This window comes from Colobus angolensis, unplaced genomic scaffold (assembly GCF_000951035.1).
Source record: "Colobus angolensis palliatus isolate OR3802 unplaced genomic scaffold, Cang.pa_1.0 Scaffold242, whole genome shotgun sequence".
In the NCBI taxonomy this organism is placed as follows: domain Eukaryota; kingdom Metazoa; phylum Chordata; class Mammalia; order Primates; family Cercopithecidae; genus Colobus; species Colobus angolensis.
In genome coordinates this window covers 47,110-63,496 of record NW_012115622.1, presented here as the reverse complement: position 1 = coordinate 63,496, position 16,387 = coordinate 47,110, and the positions used below count along the sequence as shown (strand labels likewise).

The 16,387-nt window shown below is 47.2% G+C and overlaps 2 protein-coding genes across 2 annotated transcripts in view; both read left to right on the top strand.

The window, feature by feature from the left end:
• Positions 1-4,779, top strand: part of LOC105514358 (cadherin EGF LAG seven-pass G-type receptor 1-like) — a 16,555-nt gene extending 11,776 nt beyond the window's left edge. Inside the window, 8 exon segments of the mRNA XM_011945666.1 lie at positions 1,002-1,012; positions 1,124-1,203; positions 2,084-2,251; positions 2,386-2,432; positions 2,435-2,538; positions 2,625-2,743; positions 4,089-4,210; positions 4,649-4,779. Coding sequence (XP_011801056.1) covers positions 1,002-1,012; positions 1,124-1,203; positions 2,084-2,251; positions 2,386-2,432; positions 2,435-2,538; positions 2,625-2,743; positions 4,089-4,210; positions 4,649-4,779 — 782 coding nt within the window.
• A 609-nt stretch (positions 4,780-5,388) lies between these two features.
• The window catches only part of LOC105514357 (dnaJ homolog subfamily C member 14-like), a 37,708-nt gene continuing 26,709 nt past the window's right edge, over positions 5,389-16,387 (top strand). The window contains 2 exon segments of the mRNA XM_011945665.1: positions 5,389-5,488; positions 7,190-7,421. Of these exon segments, the coding sequence (XP_011801055.1) occupies positions 5,389-5,488; positions 7,190-7,421 (332 nt within the window).

The following is a 16,387-nucleotide window of genomic DNA, read 5'->3' as shown; positions in this document are numbered from 1 at the left end:
TACAGGCGCCCGCCACCACGCCCAGCTAATTTTTTGTATTTTTAGTAGAGACGGGGTTTCACTGTGTTAGCCAGGATGGTCTCGATCTCCTGACCTCATGATTCACCTGCCTTGGCCTCCCAAAGTGCTAGGATTACAGGTGTGAGCCACTGCGCCTGGCCCTCATGTGTCTTAAAAAGAGGGGTGATTCTGATGTGAGGTCATGCTTGAAACTGAGAGGATGAGGTCCCCGACTCTCCATTGCAGCCAGCTCTCTCTGGAACTAATAGAGTGAGAACTCGCTCATTACCAAGGGGAGGGCACCCCCATGACCCAAACAAGCCCGACCAGGCCCACCTCCAACACTGACCACATTTCAACATGAGATTTGGAGGGTCAGACATCCAAACTGCATCAGATACATTCATGTCTAAGCGGTCCATCCCCAGAACTCTTTTCATCCTGCAGATCTGAAACTCTAGCCTACAAAACACCGACTCTACTCCCCAGCCCCTGGGGCCCACCGTTGTTTCTGTCTCTGAATTTGACTCCTCTAGGGACCTCCTATAAGTGGAATCACACGATATTTGTCCTTTTGTGATTGGCTTATTTCACTTAGCGGAACGTCCTCTAGGTTCACCTGCGTTGTAGCAAGTGTCAGACTTTCCTTCCTTTTGAAGGCTGAGTAATACTCCATTGTGTGGATGGACCACGTGTTGTTTATCCATTCACCTGTTGACCCAGGCCTGGGTTGTCGCCACCTTTTGGCCTGTGTGAATGGTGCTGCTGTGAACATGGGTGTAGAAATATCTGGGTCCCTGCCTTCAGTTCTTTGGGGTGTAGACCCAGAAATGGGCTTGCTGGGTCATGTGGTAAATCCTATTGTTGATTTTTTGAGGACCCACCATACTGTTTTCGGAGGGACATCTGTTGGTTTTTGAAAAGCACCTGCTGGCACTGACAGCCGTCTTGGGGAACGCAGCTGCTCCTGCCGGAGTCCTCATGCTCTTCTCACATTGCAGAAGACCCCCTGGTGAGGCCAGCTGGCTGGAGGACCACCCCGCAGACAACACACCCAGGGTCTGGCACTGAGGGGGAGACCCCGAGGAGCAGGTGAAGTCGACACCCTGATGATGCTGGCCAGTTCACCTTCACTCTGGTCATTTACTGTACTCTGGAGCAGCTCCTGCTTGAGTGCTATGACCCCAACCGCCGCAGCCTCCGGTAAGGCCTGGGCACAGGGCATATGGGAAGGGCCCATTCTGGAGGCTCCTAAGGCTTCCACAAGTCAAAATCCTGATCCTGATCAAGCACAGGTCTTCACAGTGACATTTCACCATGACCCTGGCCCAGAGACAGAGACCACTGCCCCGTGGTGTGCCTTGGAGGGAGGTTCTGGGTCTGCCACAGGACACCACCCCCTGGAACATTGCACACCCTTTGCCTGGCCTTATCCCAGTGTTTCTGTCAGAAATGCCCCCTCCCCAGCATACACCCCATCTTGTGCCCTGAGGGACTCCGTTCTCTCCCCACACACCCGATCCGAGGCTGTCGTGGGTAGTGCCTGCTGCTGGCGCCGGGGTTAGGGCTGCTCAGCCAGTCCTGGCTGGAAAGGATGAATGTCCCAGAAGCAGCTTTGTGGCCTGCGCGGTGCAAGCGGCCCGAGGCTCTGCCCTTCCTCCTGCCATTTCCCACTTCCCTTGCTCTGGGTCCTCATGTTCACGTTGTTCTCAGTGACTGGGTGATTCACCCCCATGAGCTGTCATTATTTTGGCGTCTTTTGCTGGACATTTAAGCCATTCCCTGTGTTTCTGCCATTAGCTATTATGGGCTGTAACATCTTTGCACCTGTACCTTCTTTCTTTTTATATTTCTGAAGTACCAATTTGACCCAAAGGTGACACATCTCCCTGTGTGTCCTGTCAGTGATAAAACCTGCTCTGAGGATGAAGATGCCGCGGGGCCCATGGGTCCAAGCTCTCAGAGTGTGATTCTGTCTCCCCTGGAAACACATCCATGGCATGTCCTCAGTACACTTGTGCGTGGGATTAAGCAAGTGTTTCCTAATCATGTTTGTCCCTGTGCTCTGACTTCTTGACCTCAGGCTGCCTCACTGGTCCATCATTAATACCCCGATGGTGAGCACGCTGGTATACAGTGAGGGGGCTCCACTCCCGAGACCCCTGGAGAGGCCTGTCCTGGTGGAGTTCACCCTGCTGGAGATGGAGAAGCGAACCAAGCCCGTCTGCGTGTTCTGGAGCCATTCCCTGGTGTAAGTGTGACGCCGGGAGCCCTGCATCTCTATGTGAGGGCTTTGCCAAGGCAGAGAGAACCTGCAGGGTTGGTGGCTCAGTGGCACAGCGTCCCACGGGGACAGTCTCTTGTGGTCTGTGTCTCCCATTTCAGCCCCCCATGGGGCAGTGAGCCTCCTGCTCTGCTTCTGTGGGAGCATCAGAGCCCCCTAGATGCCCACACACAGACACGCACAGACCTGCACATGGAGACACAGACATGCGCACACGCAGGACCACACATAGATGCGCACAGACCTGCACATGGAGACACAGACGGGCACGTACACAGGCCCACACACAGACGCGCACAGACCTGCACGTGGAGACACAGACGGGCACGTACACAGGCCCACACACAGACGCGCGCAGACCTGCACGTGGAGACACAGACGGGCACGAACACAGGCCCACACACAGACACGCGCAGACCTGCACGTGGAGACACAGCCGTGCTGCACGGTTTATGTGAGGTGTGGACTTACTTGAGTTACTCTGTCTTTACAGGGAGCTTGCTTTTTCTCTGCTGGTTTGTTTTCACTTTTGCTGTCTCTGTTTAGAAGAAAACATTAGAACTGGGGTGTGGTAGGAGAATGGGAGCACGATCTGGGAGGGGAAGACCTGCTGTCCCTCCACATACCAGGAGGGAGTGGCAGGAAGGGGAGACACTGCACCGGACTCAGGGAGTCAGAGCGTGAGCACCCCCAGGCTCGAATCTGCTGAACGTTGTGCATCTGGGGGCGCCCGTGCAGCGGGAACACTCTCCCCGTCACAATTCCTCTGGCAACAGTGGAGAGCTGTGAGTGGGGGCTGTCCTGGGCACTGTGCTATGGTGAGCGAGCCCACGCCAGTGGCCCGTTCAGCCCAGCCTCATTCTCCTCCTGCTTCTGTGCTTTCCAAGTTCTAGTTAATAAGCAACCAGCATGGTACCTGGAATGTAATAGGCGCTTGTCTTATAAAAGAGAGAATAAAGGAACCCCTTTCACCATGAGGGATATCAGGCCCAGCCCTCTGTCCAGGGCATCCATCTTTGTTCTGGCAATTAGCTCCAGCTCTAATGACCTGCTCTCTGGTTTATGTTGCACGTATTATTTCCAGATTGTAAAGTTGGTGGCAAATGTACTAACGTTCACATCCCATTTACAGATTAGCAAACTAAGCATCTGAGAGGTTATGTGACTTTCCTAGAGTCCGGCGAGGGGCAGGGCCCTGTCTGAAGCTGAGACACACCTCGTAACAGCTTGTTATTTGGGGCTTCCCATCAGTGAGGCGGGAGTCATAATGGGGCCCTGGCTTCTGGGCAGTTCCCATAGAACATTGTGCAATCTGAAGATGGAAGTGTCAGAGGAAGGTGAGGTGTTATTTCTGAAAGATCTGCCCTCAGAAAGAGACAGGAGCGCATCGCAACTGTGTGAACCCTGGGTGGTGGTTCCAGCAGCAGGGCATGTGGTGGACGCGAGAGGGCCACGTTTGAGTTTTGCTGCTAGATGACACATAGAACTTGAACTACAGAGGGTGCTCCTTGGAGGCCCTGACCAGACACAAAAAAGGAGGGAGACTGTTCCCATGGTCCTGCCTCTGTGGCAGCAAGCCTGCTGTTCTTGCAGCCAGGTGGCTGTTTGGTGCAGGGGACCGGTGAGGAACACGATGGGGAGCAGCCTGCGAGAATGCCGGGCTTTCAGCACTCACGTTACCTGCTGTTTGGTTTGGCCAGGATGGCCTGGGAGTCCCCAGGGCTGGACAAAGACTGCCCCCAACAGACTCATGGACTGAGGTAACTATCTCTACCCGGCCCCTTCTCCCTTCTCCTCTACGCAGTGTCAGTGGGACGGGACGGCGGTCTGCCCGGGGCTTCGAGCTCCTGTCCAGAAACTGGACACACATTGCATGCCAGTGCAGCCACACAGCCAGCTTCAAGGTGCTCATGGACATCTTCAGGTGTGAGGTGGGCATCCTCCTGTGGCCACTATGCCCACCGAGCCTACCCCCAAACCTGCCCGTCCTCAATCTAAATCTTCCATTCTAAGAGCTTTGAACAAAGCAAATCAACCGATTAAAAAAGTATATTCCAGGATTGGCCAGAGTCTTTGATGCTTTCCATAATAAAGCACCATTACAAGGGTTTTCAGAGAGCCGTGGTTGTGCATTAAACCCCAGGATGGCAGACCCAAAACTCAGGTTCTGAGGCACTCCTGGAGTCTGCCCCTCACTTCAGAGCTGGTCTGTGCAACGGTGCCGCTATCCACCACTTTGATCGCTTTGATCATAAGGAAGGTAACAGCTGCTGGGGATGGTAGGTGCTCTCCCTCAGGGCCACATGCAGGGCCACAGGATAAAAGGCTGGGCAGCTGATGTTTAACCTCCGGCATTTTAAGCAGCCTGGGAGTGTGAGCCGGCCATTGTGGGCCTGCAGATTAATTGGGGAGTGGACCAAGTGCTGTTCTGTTATCCAGCCAGGAAGTGGATGGGAGCCAGCCTGGGCGTGGCCTACATGGGACCTGGTGTCTAGGAGTCAGAACTAGAGGCCTGGGTGGCCTCCCCTGGCCCCTCCCTGGGGCTGAGCTGTAGCTCAAGGGCCCAGACCACTGTCCTTCCTGAGGGCTTTCTGATGTGAAGTGGCCCTGGTTTCTGTCATATTCTTGGAAGGGTGAGTCAGCCCTGGGGCAGGGCTGGAGGAGGGCTGTGGCCTTCTGTGCAATGTGCAGGTGAAGCTGCCCCGCCTGTGCCCCCGTCTCATGGGCAAATGGCACTCCCCAGCAGGACCCACCTGGAGAGGGGTCAGTGATTAGTGGACTTTGTTCATACAAGGGTGGGGTTGGGAGTTGTCTCATGGCCAGGATGCCGGGTGACATCTGGGCCAAGGAAGCTGAAATTGAGGCAGAAGGAAGGAGGCTGGAGTGGGAGTCTGAGGCTCCCATGGCCCGGGTGCCCCAAAGCCAGTGGTCTCTGAACAGCCCTGAGCCAGTGGAGGGAGGCTGTGGTGCTGCTCCTGGCCCCAGGGACGCCCAGGGTCCAGGTCATTGAAGGGGCCTCAGGAGGGGCAGTTCCAGGCCCAGGGCCATGAGCACTTGGCCTCTCTGGCCCAGCCAGATCTTGCCGTCCCAGCTCATAGTTCCACATGGTAAGCAACACCTTCCAGAAGTTACGAGAGAACCAGAGCTTGTCGTTCCCCAAATGCAGAAACTCCCCAGGGACCTGGGTCCTGGACAAGTGTCCTGGTTTGTGAAAGCACAGGAAACACAGCAATGTGAACGTACACACTGCTGAACTGTGCACTTCAAAGTGGCCAAGATGATTTGTTTTATGTCATGTATATTTTAGCACAACTTTCCTTTGTTGTTGTTGTTGTTGTTTTGTTTTTTTGTTTGTTTGTTTTTTTTTGAGACAGAATTTTGCTCTTTTCGCCCAGGCTGGAGTGCAATGGTGAAACCTTGGCTTACTGCAACCTCTGCCTCCTGGATTCAAGTGATTCTCTTGTGTCAGCCTTCCAAGTACCTGGGATTACAGGCTTCAGCCACCATGCCGGGCTAATTTTTGTATCGTTAGTAGAGATGGGGTTTCACCATGTTGGCCAGGCTAGTCTCAAACTCCTGACCTCAGGTGATCCCCCTGCCTCGGCCTCCCAAAGTGCTAGGATTACAGGTGTGCGCCACTGCACTCAGTCTGTTTTTTAAAGACATGTTCACTGCCCATAAGAAATGCATAATAAGGTTGGGTGTGGTGGCTCACACCTGTCCCGGCACTTTGGGAGGCCGAGATGGGCAGATCATTTGAGCTCGCAAGTTTGAGACCAGCCTGGGCAACATGGTGAAATCCTATCTCTACCAAAAATACAAAAATTAGCCAGGCATGGTGGTGCATGCCTGTAGTCCCAGCTACTTGACAGGCTGAGGTAGGAGGATGGCTTGAGCCTAGGAGGCACAGGCTGCAGTGAGCTGAGATTGCACCTCTGCAACAGAGCCAGACCTTGTCTCAAAAAACAAAAAAAAATGCATAATAAGGGATCTGGAACTTAAAAAGTAAGACCATATAACGAGCTATAATAGAGACATGCGCAGCTGGCACAGGACATCCATCCACTAGTGATAAGGATAGAACACGTCATATTGCGGGATAAGTAGGAAAAACAGAACGGATGGGAAGGGTGCGGATGACCAGCGCCATAGCAATCTGAAGCATTGAGCCTGCCAGTCCACATCACTGAAATCTGAAGGTCTGCCCCTGCCCAGCTCTGTGACTTCCGGCAAGTTGTTCAGCTTCTTTAAGCAAGCATTGATTTTCTCACCTGGAAGATGAGGGTCGCATTCACACTCTCCTCATAGCTGTGATCTAAGGATGATATGAAACGATGCCCTTGGCAGGTCTATCAGAACCCTACCACATACTAAGTGCTCAGTAAAAGGTTTTGCTGAACAAAGGAAATTACATTCATGTTGTATTACCACAATTACCCACTTTCTTTGTAAAGCGGGAGTAAGTCTTTCAGCCAAAAGAATAAGTCCGTGATGGGATTAAGTGAAAGTCCAAGAAGCACTGCGTGCACCTGCGGTGGAGATGTGTTTATGTTTTGCATAAGCCAAGGATATATTTGGAAGGTTTCTGCCAGCCCAGAATTTTGGGTGGACAGGCTGAGCCTCTCCCGACAGCAGGATTCACTTGTGGGGTTGGTTTTGGGTAGACAGACTGAGCCTGTCCCGTGGAGCCATAGGAGCTCAAGATGGCATTTTGTTTGGGGAAGGAACTCATCCAGGAGGACTGGGATCTCTGGTTATATGTGACTTCTGACCTCTGGGGATGGAGGTCTCTCTGTAGAGGCCCGGACCTGGGCATGAAGGGAGAGAGGCCTCCATTGTTCTGCAGGGTCCTAAATGCAGATGGTGCATCCCCAGCGCTCTCGGAGACCCTTCTCTGATCATCAGGATTCTTCTGGACCCTGGGGTCCTTGTCCTGCTCAGGCATCCCTGCCCTGCTCTCCTTGAGGGCCATTAACACTATCTTCTCTGGACAGGAGTCTGGCGCACAGCCGGGTGTTGTGGACCCCAAAGGGGTGACTCCCTGCTGCTGGGCCCCACAGAGATTCCTTGTGCTCAGTGCACTGGCTGAGCTGCAGGACACCCTGGAATTGGGAGCACACAGCGCTGGCTTGCTGTGGTACCTGTGCATTCCAATTGAAGGCAGGATGGCCAGCAAGGAACACAGGGCTTGCAGGATCACGGAAAACCCCTGGAGTTGTCATGGCACACCACTGATGCCAAGTGTACACCACTGATGCCAAGTGTCCGGGTGCTTGTAGGATGGCCTGCCACTCCGCCCAGGGTTGGGAGCAACGGGGAGATCCCACACGCAAAGTGAACTGGGGGATAGGGTGGGCGGGCTCCAGGCAACTGAGCCCTACTGGCAGGTCCTTGCCTCCCGGGCCAGGACAGGAATGAGGGGCACAGAGTGCCCAGGTAACCGCTCCTGGGAACAGTGGGGAACTATTGGATACTCAAACTCTCCAGAGCTGGGCTCTGAGCGTCCTCGTGGAGCTACCAACTAGGTCAAAGGCTAAGCGAGCAGTTTTTTCTGTTGCCAGGCAACGCATCTTTTAAACCTGAGCGAGTGGGTGCATGTGCAAAGAACGGGCGCAAGTGACAGAGCAAACTTAACGGATTAGCGCGGCAAGGTACGCACGCAAGTCACCTGCTGGCATTGCGGGGGTAGAGCGGGGGAGGCTCGCAATACTACTGGAAGGAGAGGCAGGCGCACAAAGGACTTGGGAAGAACAGGTGTGCACAATGACATAATGGCTGCAGATCTGCCCGTGGATCACTGAAGATTCCTGCTCTCCTGCTGAGGTGGAGATTGCAGTGAACTGAGATCACACCATTGCACTAGAGCCTGGGTGACAGAGCAAGACTCGGTCTCAAAAAATAAATAAAATAAAATATGTACAATAAAATTACAAAATAAAGTAAGGGGAGATGACGTCTGGTCATGTTTTACTGCCATCTGGTAAGCTAGATTCTTCCCTTTGGTTTTGTTGCCAATCAGTGATTTGAAAGAAGCAATTTACTGTTGGCTTGTTTTTCCCCTCAACTAAATGTAAGAAAAGAAAAGAGTTGGCGGGGTGTGGTGGCTCACGCCTGTAATCCCAGCACTTTGGGAGGCCAAGGTGGGCGGATCACAAGGTCAGGAGATCGAGACCATCCTGGCTAACATGGGGGAAACCCCATCTCTACTAAAAATACAAAAAAAAAAAAAAAAAATTACCCAGGCATGGTGGCGGGCGCCTATAGTCCCAGCTACTCAGGAGACTGAGGCAGGAGAATGGCATGAACCTGGGAGGTGGAGCTTGCAGTGAGCCGAGATCGTGCTACTGCACTCCAGCCTGGGCAACAGAGCGAGACTCCGTCTCAAAAACAAAAGAAAGAAAGGAAAGAGTCAAAAATACTGAAGCTAATTTAAAAATGTATATATAGAGAGACATGGTCTTACTTTGTTGTCCAGGCTGGAGTGCAGTGGTGCCATCATGGCTCAGGGTAGCCTCGACCTCCTGGGCTCAGGCAATCCTTCCACCTCAGTCACCCAGATAGCTGAGACTACAAGTATGGGACACCACACCCAGCTAATTTTGTGTATTTTTTGTAGAGTCGGGGTTTCACCTTGTTGCTGAGGCTGGTCTCCAACTCCTGGGCTCAAGCGATCTTTCTGCTTCTACCTCCCAAAGAGTTGTGATTATAGGCATGAGCCGCCATGTCTCGCCTAAATATTTTTGAGATTCATAGAGATGAGTAGGTCATAGTAACAGTTCACAACTTGTAGTTATATTTAATATCTTGTGAAATTACTCGGCCACCCCCATTGTAATTTAAATGATTTGTTCCTGACCTGGTTTTACTTTGTTGGTGAGGGTTGCAGATCCCTTGAACTACATTCCACGAATGAAGCAGTGATAATAAGCCTGCAGCTGCCCCGAGGGGGCGCTGTGTGGAGATTCACAAAGGGACCTGGTGCTCCGTGGTGCAGAGGCAGGCGCTGCCTCCATTCTGCTTTCTGACACCGCCACCGTGGGGCCAGGCTTGATGTGACCCCATCACTGCTCAGTTCACTACACAGTTGCATCTTTTGATACGGAAGACTTGACTCCATCCACGTTCCTTAGGAGGTTACTGGAAATGACAGCGCTGTAAATTCCTGGGTAAATGAGCAGCCAACAGTTTTGGGAGCTGTCACACATCCACACTGCATTTCCCTCTGCCTGAAAATCTTTAGGCCTGATTGACCCGGAGAAAACCCATTAAACTCCGCCCCCACTGACTTGTTCATTCCCACTCAGACGTTTCTGATAGTCCCAACACGAGGCTTGTCCTCCAAGGGACAACTTGTAAACACTTCTGAGAGAGAGGGTTGACTGGGCCCGGTGGCTCACGCCTGTAATCTCAGCACTTTGGAAGGCCAAGGCGGGCAGATCACCTGAGGTCAAGAGTTTGAGATCAGGCCATGATCTTGGCTTGAAGAGGCAAGACCCCATAGTTTATTGAACATTTTAAGCCCACTCCTTGATCCATGAGCTGCAGAATGGATGTTGTATTAGCAAAAATGAAAACAACTTTTATCTCCTTGTATCATCATTAGAGCTCCTGGCAGACTGGTTACATTTTTAATGAGCAGTAATATTTTGAAAGGAACAGTGGGCTTAAAATGTTCAATAATCTATGCTGTCAGCAGATGTGCTGTCATCCAGGCTTTGTTGTTCCATTTACAGAGCACAGGCAGAGTAGATGCAGCATAATTCTCAAGGGCCCTAGGATTGTGGGACTGGTAAATGAGCATTGGCTTCCACTTAAAGTCACCAGCTGCTTAGCCCCTAATGACAGAGACAGCCTGTCCTTTGAAGCTTTGAAGCCAGGCATTGACTTCTCCTCTGTAGCTATGAAAGTCCTAGGTGTCATCGTCTTTTAATAGATGGCTATTTTATCCACATTGAAAATTGTCGTTTAGTGTGGCCACCTTCATCGGTGATCTTAGCTAGATCTTCTGGGTAGCTTTCTGCAGCTTCTGTATCAGCACTTGCTGCTTCACCTTGCACTTGTATGTTATGGAAATGGCTTCTTTCCTTCAATATCATGAGCCAACCTCTGCTAGCTTCAAACTTTTCTTCTGCAGCTTCATCACCAATCTCAGCATTCGTAGAATTGAAGAGAGTTAGGGCCTTGCTGTGGATTCACCTTTGGCTTAAGGGAATGTTGTAGCTGGTTTGACCTTTTATTCAAGGCACGAAAACTTTCTCCATATCAGCAATAAGGCTGTTTTGCTGTCTTATCATTTGTATATTCATTGGTGTCGCATTTTTAATTTCCTTCTAGAACTTTTCCTCTGCATTCACAACTTGGCTAACAGGCCTAGCTTTCAGCCTTTTGGCTTTTGCCATGCCTTTCTCAATTAGCTTAAGCATTTCTAGATTTTGATTTAAAGTGAAAGATGTGCGAGTCTTCCTTTTACTTGAACACTTAGAGGCCTTTGTAGGGTTATTAATTGGCCTAATTTTAATATTGTTATGTCTCAAGGAATAAGGATGCCCAAGGAGAAGGAGAAAGACAGAATGGCTAGTCAGTGGATCATTCAGAACACACAGAACTTTATAGATTAAGCTCACTGTCTTATATGGGCACAGTTCATGGCACCCCAAGACAATTACTATAGTAGCATTAAAGATCACTGGTAATACATCACTATAACAGTTATAATAATAATGAGAAAGTTTAAAATATTGCAAGAATTACCTAAATGACCCAGAGACATTGAAGTGAGCACATACTGTTGGCAAAATGGTACCAACAGACTAGTTTGATACAGGGTTGCCACAAACCCTCAATTTGTAAAAAACGCAGTATCCATGAAGCACAAGAAGGTGAAGTGCAGTCTGAGGTGCATCTGCATTTTCTTCCATGTCATTAGGTGTGTTCTTATAACCTAAGTTTTAAATTTTCCTAGACAATAACTTAAATAATTTTAGAACATTATAAATTACTTCTCCCTTGAAGGATCGCTTGTGCTCAGGAGTTTGAGACCAGCCTGGACAACATAGTGAGATCTTCTCTCTACTAAAATTAAAAAAAAATAGCCAGGCATGGTGGCAATCCTCCCACCTCAGACCAGCTATTTGGACGGCTGAAGCAGGAAGATTACTTGAGTCAGGAAGTTGAGGCTGCTGTGAGCCATTATCACACCACTGCCCTCCTGCCTGGACAACAGCGCAAGACCCTGTCTCTGAAGGTGAAAAAAAAAATTACTTCCCCTTTGATTATAGAACTTTGCGATGTATCAAGTTGATTAAATGGAGATAATTCAGGCATTAAGTATTTCATGCCTCTTGTGTTCTTCTAGTTTAAGTTCTATGATTCTATGATCTTAAGATATTTACCTTTTATAGAGAATATATATATGCACACAAATTAATTATTTCAATGAATAATTTGAAGTTTTTTTCCATTTACTTGGTACTTAAAATGCAAGGAGAAATATGATATAGGATGGTTAATCATACATAAGGAAAATTCTTTTTGTACACTTGACAGCCTTTGCTACAAATCCAATTCTCTGCTTTCTTACTTCCTTTGGACACTTCTTTGATGATATATATGTGTGGCTTGGGGGAGGCGTTTGGTTTTTGTTTCCTGTAAGACAGATATCTAAGTTCCATAGATATCTGTTCCTTCCCTTTAGAAGCAAAGAGAATACCGGTTCTTTTATTTCAAGATCTGTAAGTTAAAATTGGACAGTCTGAAATGCATAATCTTTTTCTTTTTGAGACGGAGTCTCACTGTCGCCCAGGCTGGAGTACAATGGTGCAATCTCGGCTCACTGCAGCCTCCACCTCCCAGGTTCAAGTGATTTGCCTGCCTCAGCCTCCAGAGTTACTGGGATTACAGGTGCCTGCCACCACGCCTGGCTAATTTTTATGTTTTTAGTAGAGACGGGGTTTCGCCATGTTGGCCAGGCTGGTCTCGAACTCCTGATCTCAAGTGATCCACCCGCCTCAGCCTCCCAAAGTGCTGGGATTACAGGCATGAACCACTGTACCTGGTCTGAAATGCATAATCTTTTAGAACTGAAAGCCATATCTAGTAGCGCTCTTAATTTGTCAAGAATCATGTAAGAAGTGCCAGCGCCCTTTCCCTGTCTAGCTATAAGTGGACGATCATGCCCATCCTTTGGAGCCGGCAGTTTTGGTTCAGTCCTTTGGTCTCTGACTGCTCACAGTCTGCAGGAAAGAGCAGGTTGTGACACTTGACTGGTTTATGAGAGCAGAAGCTGTTATGTGACATGTAGCACATACTGCTCCCAGAGGCCCCAGATGGGTCACTGATGCTTGGAACGCGCGTGCTTTATGAAGAAGCCGTCTAATCAACGGAGATCGATTCCCTAATACCCATATCATCTTTCGTTAACTCTCTTAAGAGTCACCCTAAAATTACTGTACTGATCACTAATTTCATTAAACATCCATTACAAAGCAAGCCTTTATGAGCTTCGCTTTTATTTAACAAATATATTGTTCTCTTTTAACTTGTGCCCTTTATAATCCACTGAAGCTTTAGAATAGTAGAATATTGGTGTTGAAAACGTCTTGGCCTTCTGGTTTATCATCAGGTTTACAGATTTGGGACTGAAACCCCCACAAGGACAAATGGCTGCCTCGAGGCTGTCTTGTGAGTCCAGGGCGTTATGTAACCAGCTTTCAGCACTATTGCCCTAAGGGTTGGGTCTGCCTTTTTTTCTCTTTTTAAAAAATCAGTGCCTCTGCTTATACACAATTATGTTTTTAATTTAAATATGGAACTAACTCTTATAATTTTTACATGCTTATCGTGAGAAGTGGTAATCCAGTTCCGTTTCCTTACCTCTAAAATTTCGCTGTCCAGAGACAACCACTTTTAATTTTTTTAGCTGTTGTATTTAGGGGTTGGTGGTACAAGACTGATAATACAAGAATAACCAACTGGAATTGAGAAAATATTTATACATTCAGTAAACTTTTCTTTGGTTTTAGATTTTCTATCTATGAGCTTTGGTTGTGTTATCGTTTTCTTGCTCTGGAAAACCGTAACTGAATGTGATCAAGATGCCTCTAAAGGTTCAGCTGAGAGAGCTTTGTTTTGAATGAAAAATCTCATTGTTTCCTGATAAAACTCTAGACGTAGAAATGGATTGGTTAAATCTAAAGACTAATGAAATCACTTAATCTAGTACAAAATAGTTTTAATAAATGAACAAAAGATGTTAGTACTACTCTCTGAGGTAATTTAATCTCAGATTAAAATTGAGAATGCAGTTTTATTAGGGGATGTACTTCATTAATATGTGGGCCACAGAAGAAAAGATTGGATGTTTCTTTCTGGAGATGAGTGGAATTAAAAGAATTAGTGGGCCGGAATGGTTTAGCAGGCACATATTTATGTGTTATGCTTTACATGCATTCTAAGCTTTTTTTCCTAATATAAAAGTTAATAATTCATCAACGAGTAACCTCTGTGTCAGGTAGTGTGCTGAGTGTTTAAACAGAAGTTAGGGAATAAAAATAGTTTCTATTCTCAGGAAGTTTATAGACTAGTCAGCAAAAAATACATCAGTAATTAAAACTCAGTAAAGTAAAACTTTTGTTTCTGGTTACAACAGAGTATCAGACCAAATCTCTGATGAGACTACTGTAAAAACTGTTTAAAATACAAAAATAAATATCTTTGAAGGCACTGGGGACTATCCAAGGCAGCCAGGTCAAATTTGGCAGGAGCCAAAATTGTAGAGAAAAATCCTATTGAGTTGAGCCATGTTTACCCCTGCTTTTTTCCCTTAGGGTGGTGGCCAACTCTACACATAGGGTAGAGGCCAGACAAAGCAGTGGTCCAGAGTTTGTTTTGGAATCACTGAGTAGTGGGAGTAAAATTTGAATTGAGGGATTCTAAGGCACCCAAGATTTGAGGGTTCAAGATGCTAGGAAAAAGACAACCTCAAGAGTAATGAACTCAGCCAACATGGTGGCACATGCCTGTAGTCCCAGCTACTCGGGAGGCTGAGGCAGGAGGATTGCTTGAGCCCAGCAGTTCGAGGTTACAGTGTGCATTGATCACACCACTGCACTCCAGCCTGGGCAACAGAGTGAGACACCATCTCTTTGGGAAAATAGAGAGAAAGAGGGTATTAAACTCAACATCTGACTTAGCTTTTGCTGTTCAGGTATTTTTCAAATTCAGAAGGAGAAATTCAGTAGAAAATGATTACCAAAACCTAAAAAACTTAAGCACAGCTTTTGTTCTCACAGGAGTAGGTAGACAAAAAATTAGATTTCAAGGCCAGCCAAAGAGGAATGACAATGGGAAATATTCCAGGCCTTCGAATGAGACCACAAAAGAATTATGTCCTACAGATAAAGGTTGATCAGAAGTTATCAGCTTGAAATCCAGCTTCAAAACTTTGATTGGATGAGGTGATCAGCCCTTATTCTAGTTACCTGCCAGAAGAAACTTAGCCCCTATACTCTTTGAAACATAGTATCCTGCATTCCATCAAAATACCAGGCATGGCCAGGCGCAGGGCTCATGCCTGTAATCCTAGCACTTTGGGAGGCCAAGGTAGGAGGATTACTGGAGGCCAAGGATTCAAGGCCAACCTGGCCAACATAGTGAGACCCTGTCTCTATAATTAATTAATTAATTAATAAAAATGCCAGACATGCCCATAAGCAGGATCAAGTGAATGAAAATCAAGAGAAAGAATGAGTAACAGGAAAAGAACTTGAGGTGATCCAGATATTGGAACTCTTAGATAGGCTTTTAAAATAACTGATTTATGAGTTTAAGGAAACAGATGAAGAGATGGAGAGTTTTATCAGAGAACTGGAATCTATAAAATAGAATCAAACAACAATTTTATTTTATTTATTTTTTATTTTTTGAGATGGAGTTTCACTCTTGTTGCCCAGGCTGGAGTGCAATGGTGCAATCTCAGCTCACTGCAACCTCCACCTCCCGGGTTCAAGTGATTCTTCTGCCTCAGGCTCCTGAGTAGCTGGGATTACAGGCACCTGCCACAAGATCCAGCTAATTTTTTTTTTTTTGTATTTTTAGTAGAAACGGGGTTTTGCCATGTTGGCCAGGCTAGTCTCGAACTCGTGACCTCAGGTGATCCGCCCACCTGGGCCTCCTAAAGTACTGGGATTACAGGCATGGGCCACTGCGCCTGGCCAAATGACAATTTTAGAACTAAAAAATACATTAGCTTGAGTTAGGAACTCCCATACATGTGTTTCACAACCACTCAATACAGAAAAGATTTGTGAATTAGAGGATTGATCAGTAAGAAATATCCACAGTGAAGCACTGAGAAATGAAAGGCTGAAAAAAACATAGTGTAATGGAGACAAGGGACATAACAGAAGGGTTAAGACACATACAATTGGGTTCTACTAAGAGAAAAGAGAGGGCTCCGAGTGTCATAATAAAGTGCTAAAAGTCAAGGACAGTGAAAAAAATCTTTAATTGCCAGAGAAAAAAGATATTAGGTTAAGAGGAATAATAAGATTGGCAGCTGATTTCTCAATAGATAACAAAAAGAGGATTTGTTACCAGCAGGCCCATACTGAAAGAAAAAGGAAGTTCTTGTAGCAGAAAGAAAATAATCCCACAGGGAAACAAAATTTCAGGAAGGAATAAAGAACAGTGGAAGAGGAAATGTGAAGGCAAATATATATGAATTTTGACTGCAGTGTAATAAAAATGTCTTATTTAAAGATATATGTAGGTTGAAATTTTAAGATAAAATGGTTCAGAAGTTAGGAGGGGGATAGTAAATGTAATTAAGGTGTTGCAAGGTCCTTGAATTGTTCAGAAGGTTAGGAAATTAATTTGTCATAGACTCTGAATAAGTGAAGGGCTGCACATTGTCAGGGCTACACTCTGCTACAGTTGACGTCTGCTGCATGGAGTTATTGAGAACTAAAATGTGGCTATTCTGAATTGAAATGTGCTTTGATTATAACATAAACACCAGATTTTGAACACCTAGAAGACTTAGTATAGAAAAAAAAGAATGTACAATACTTCATTTAAAAAATACTGATTACATGTTGAAATGAT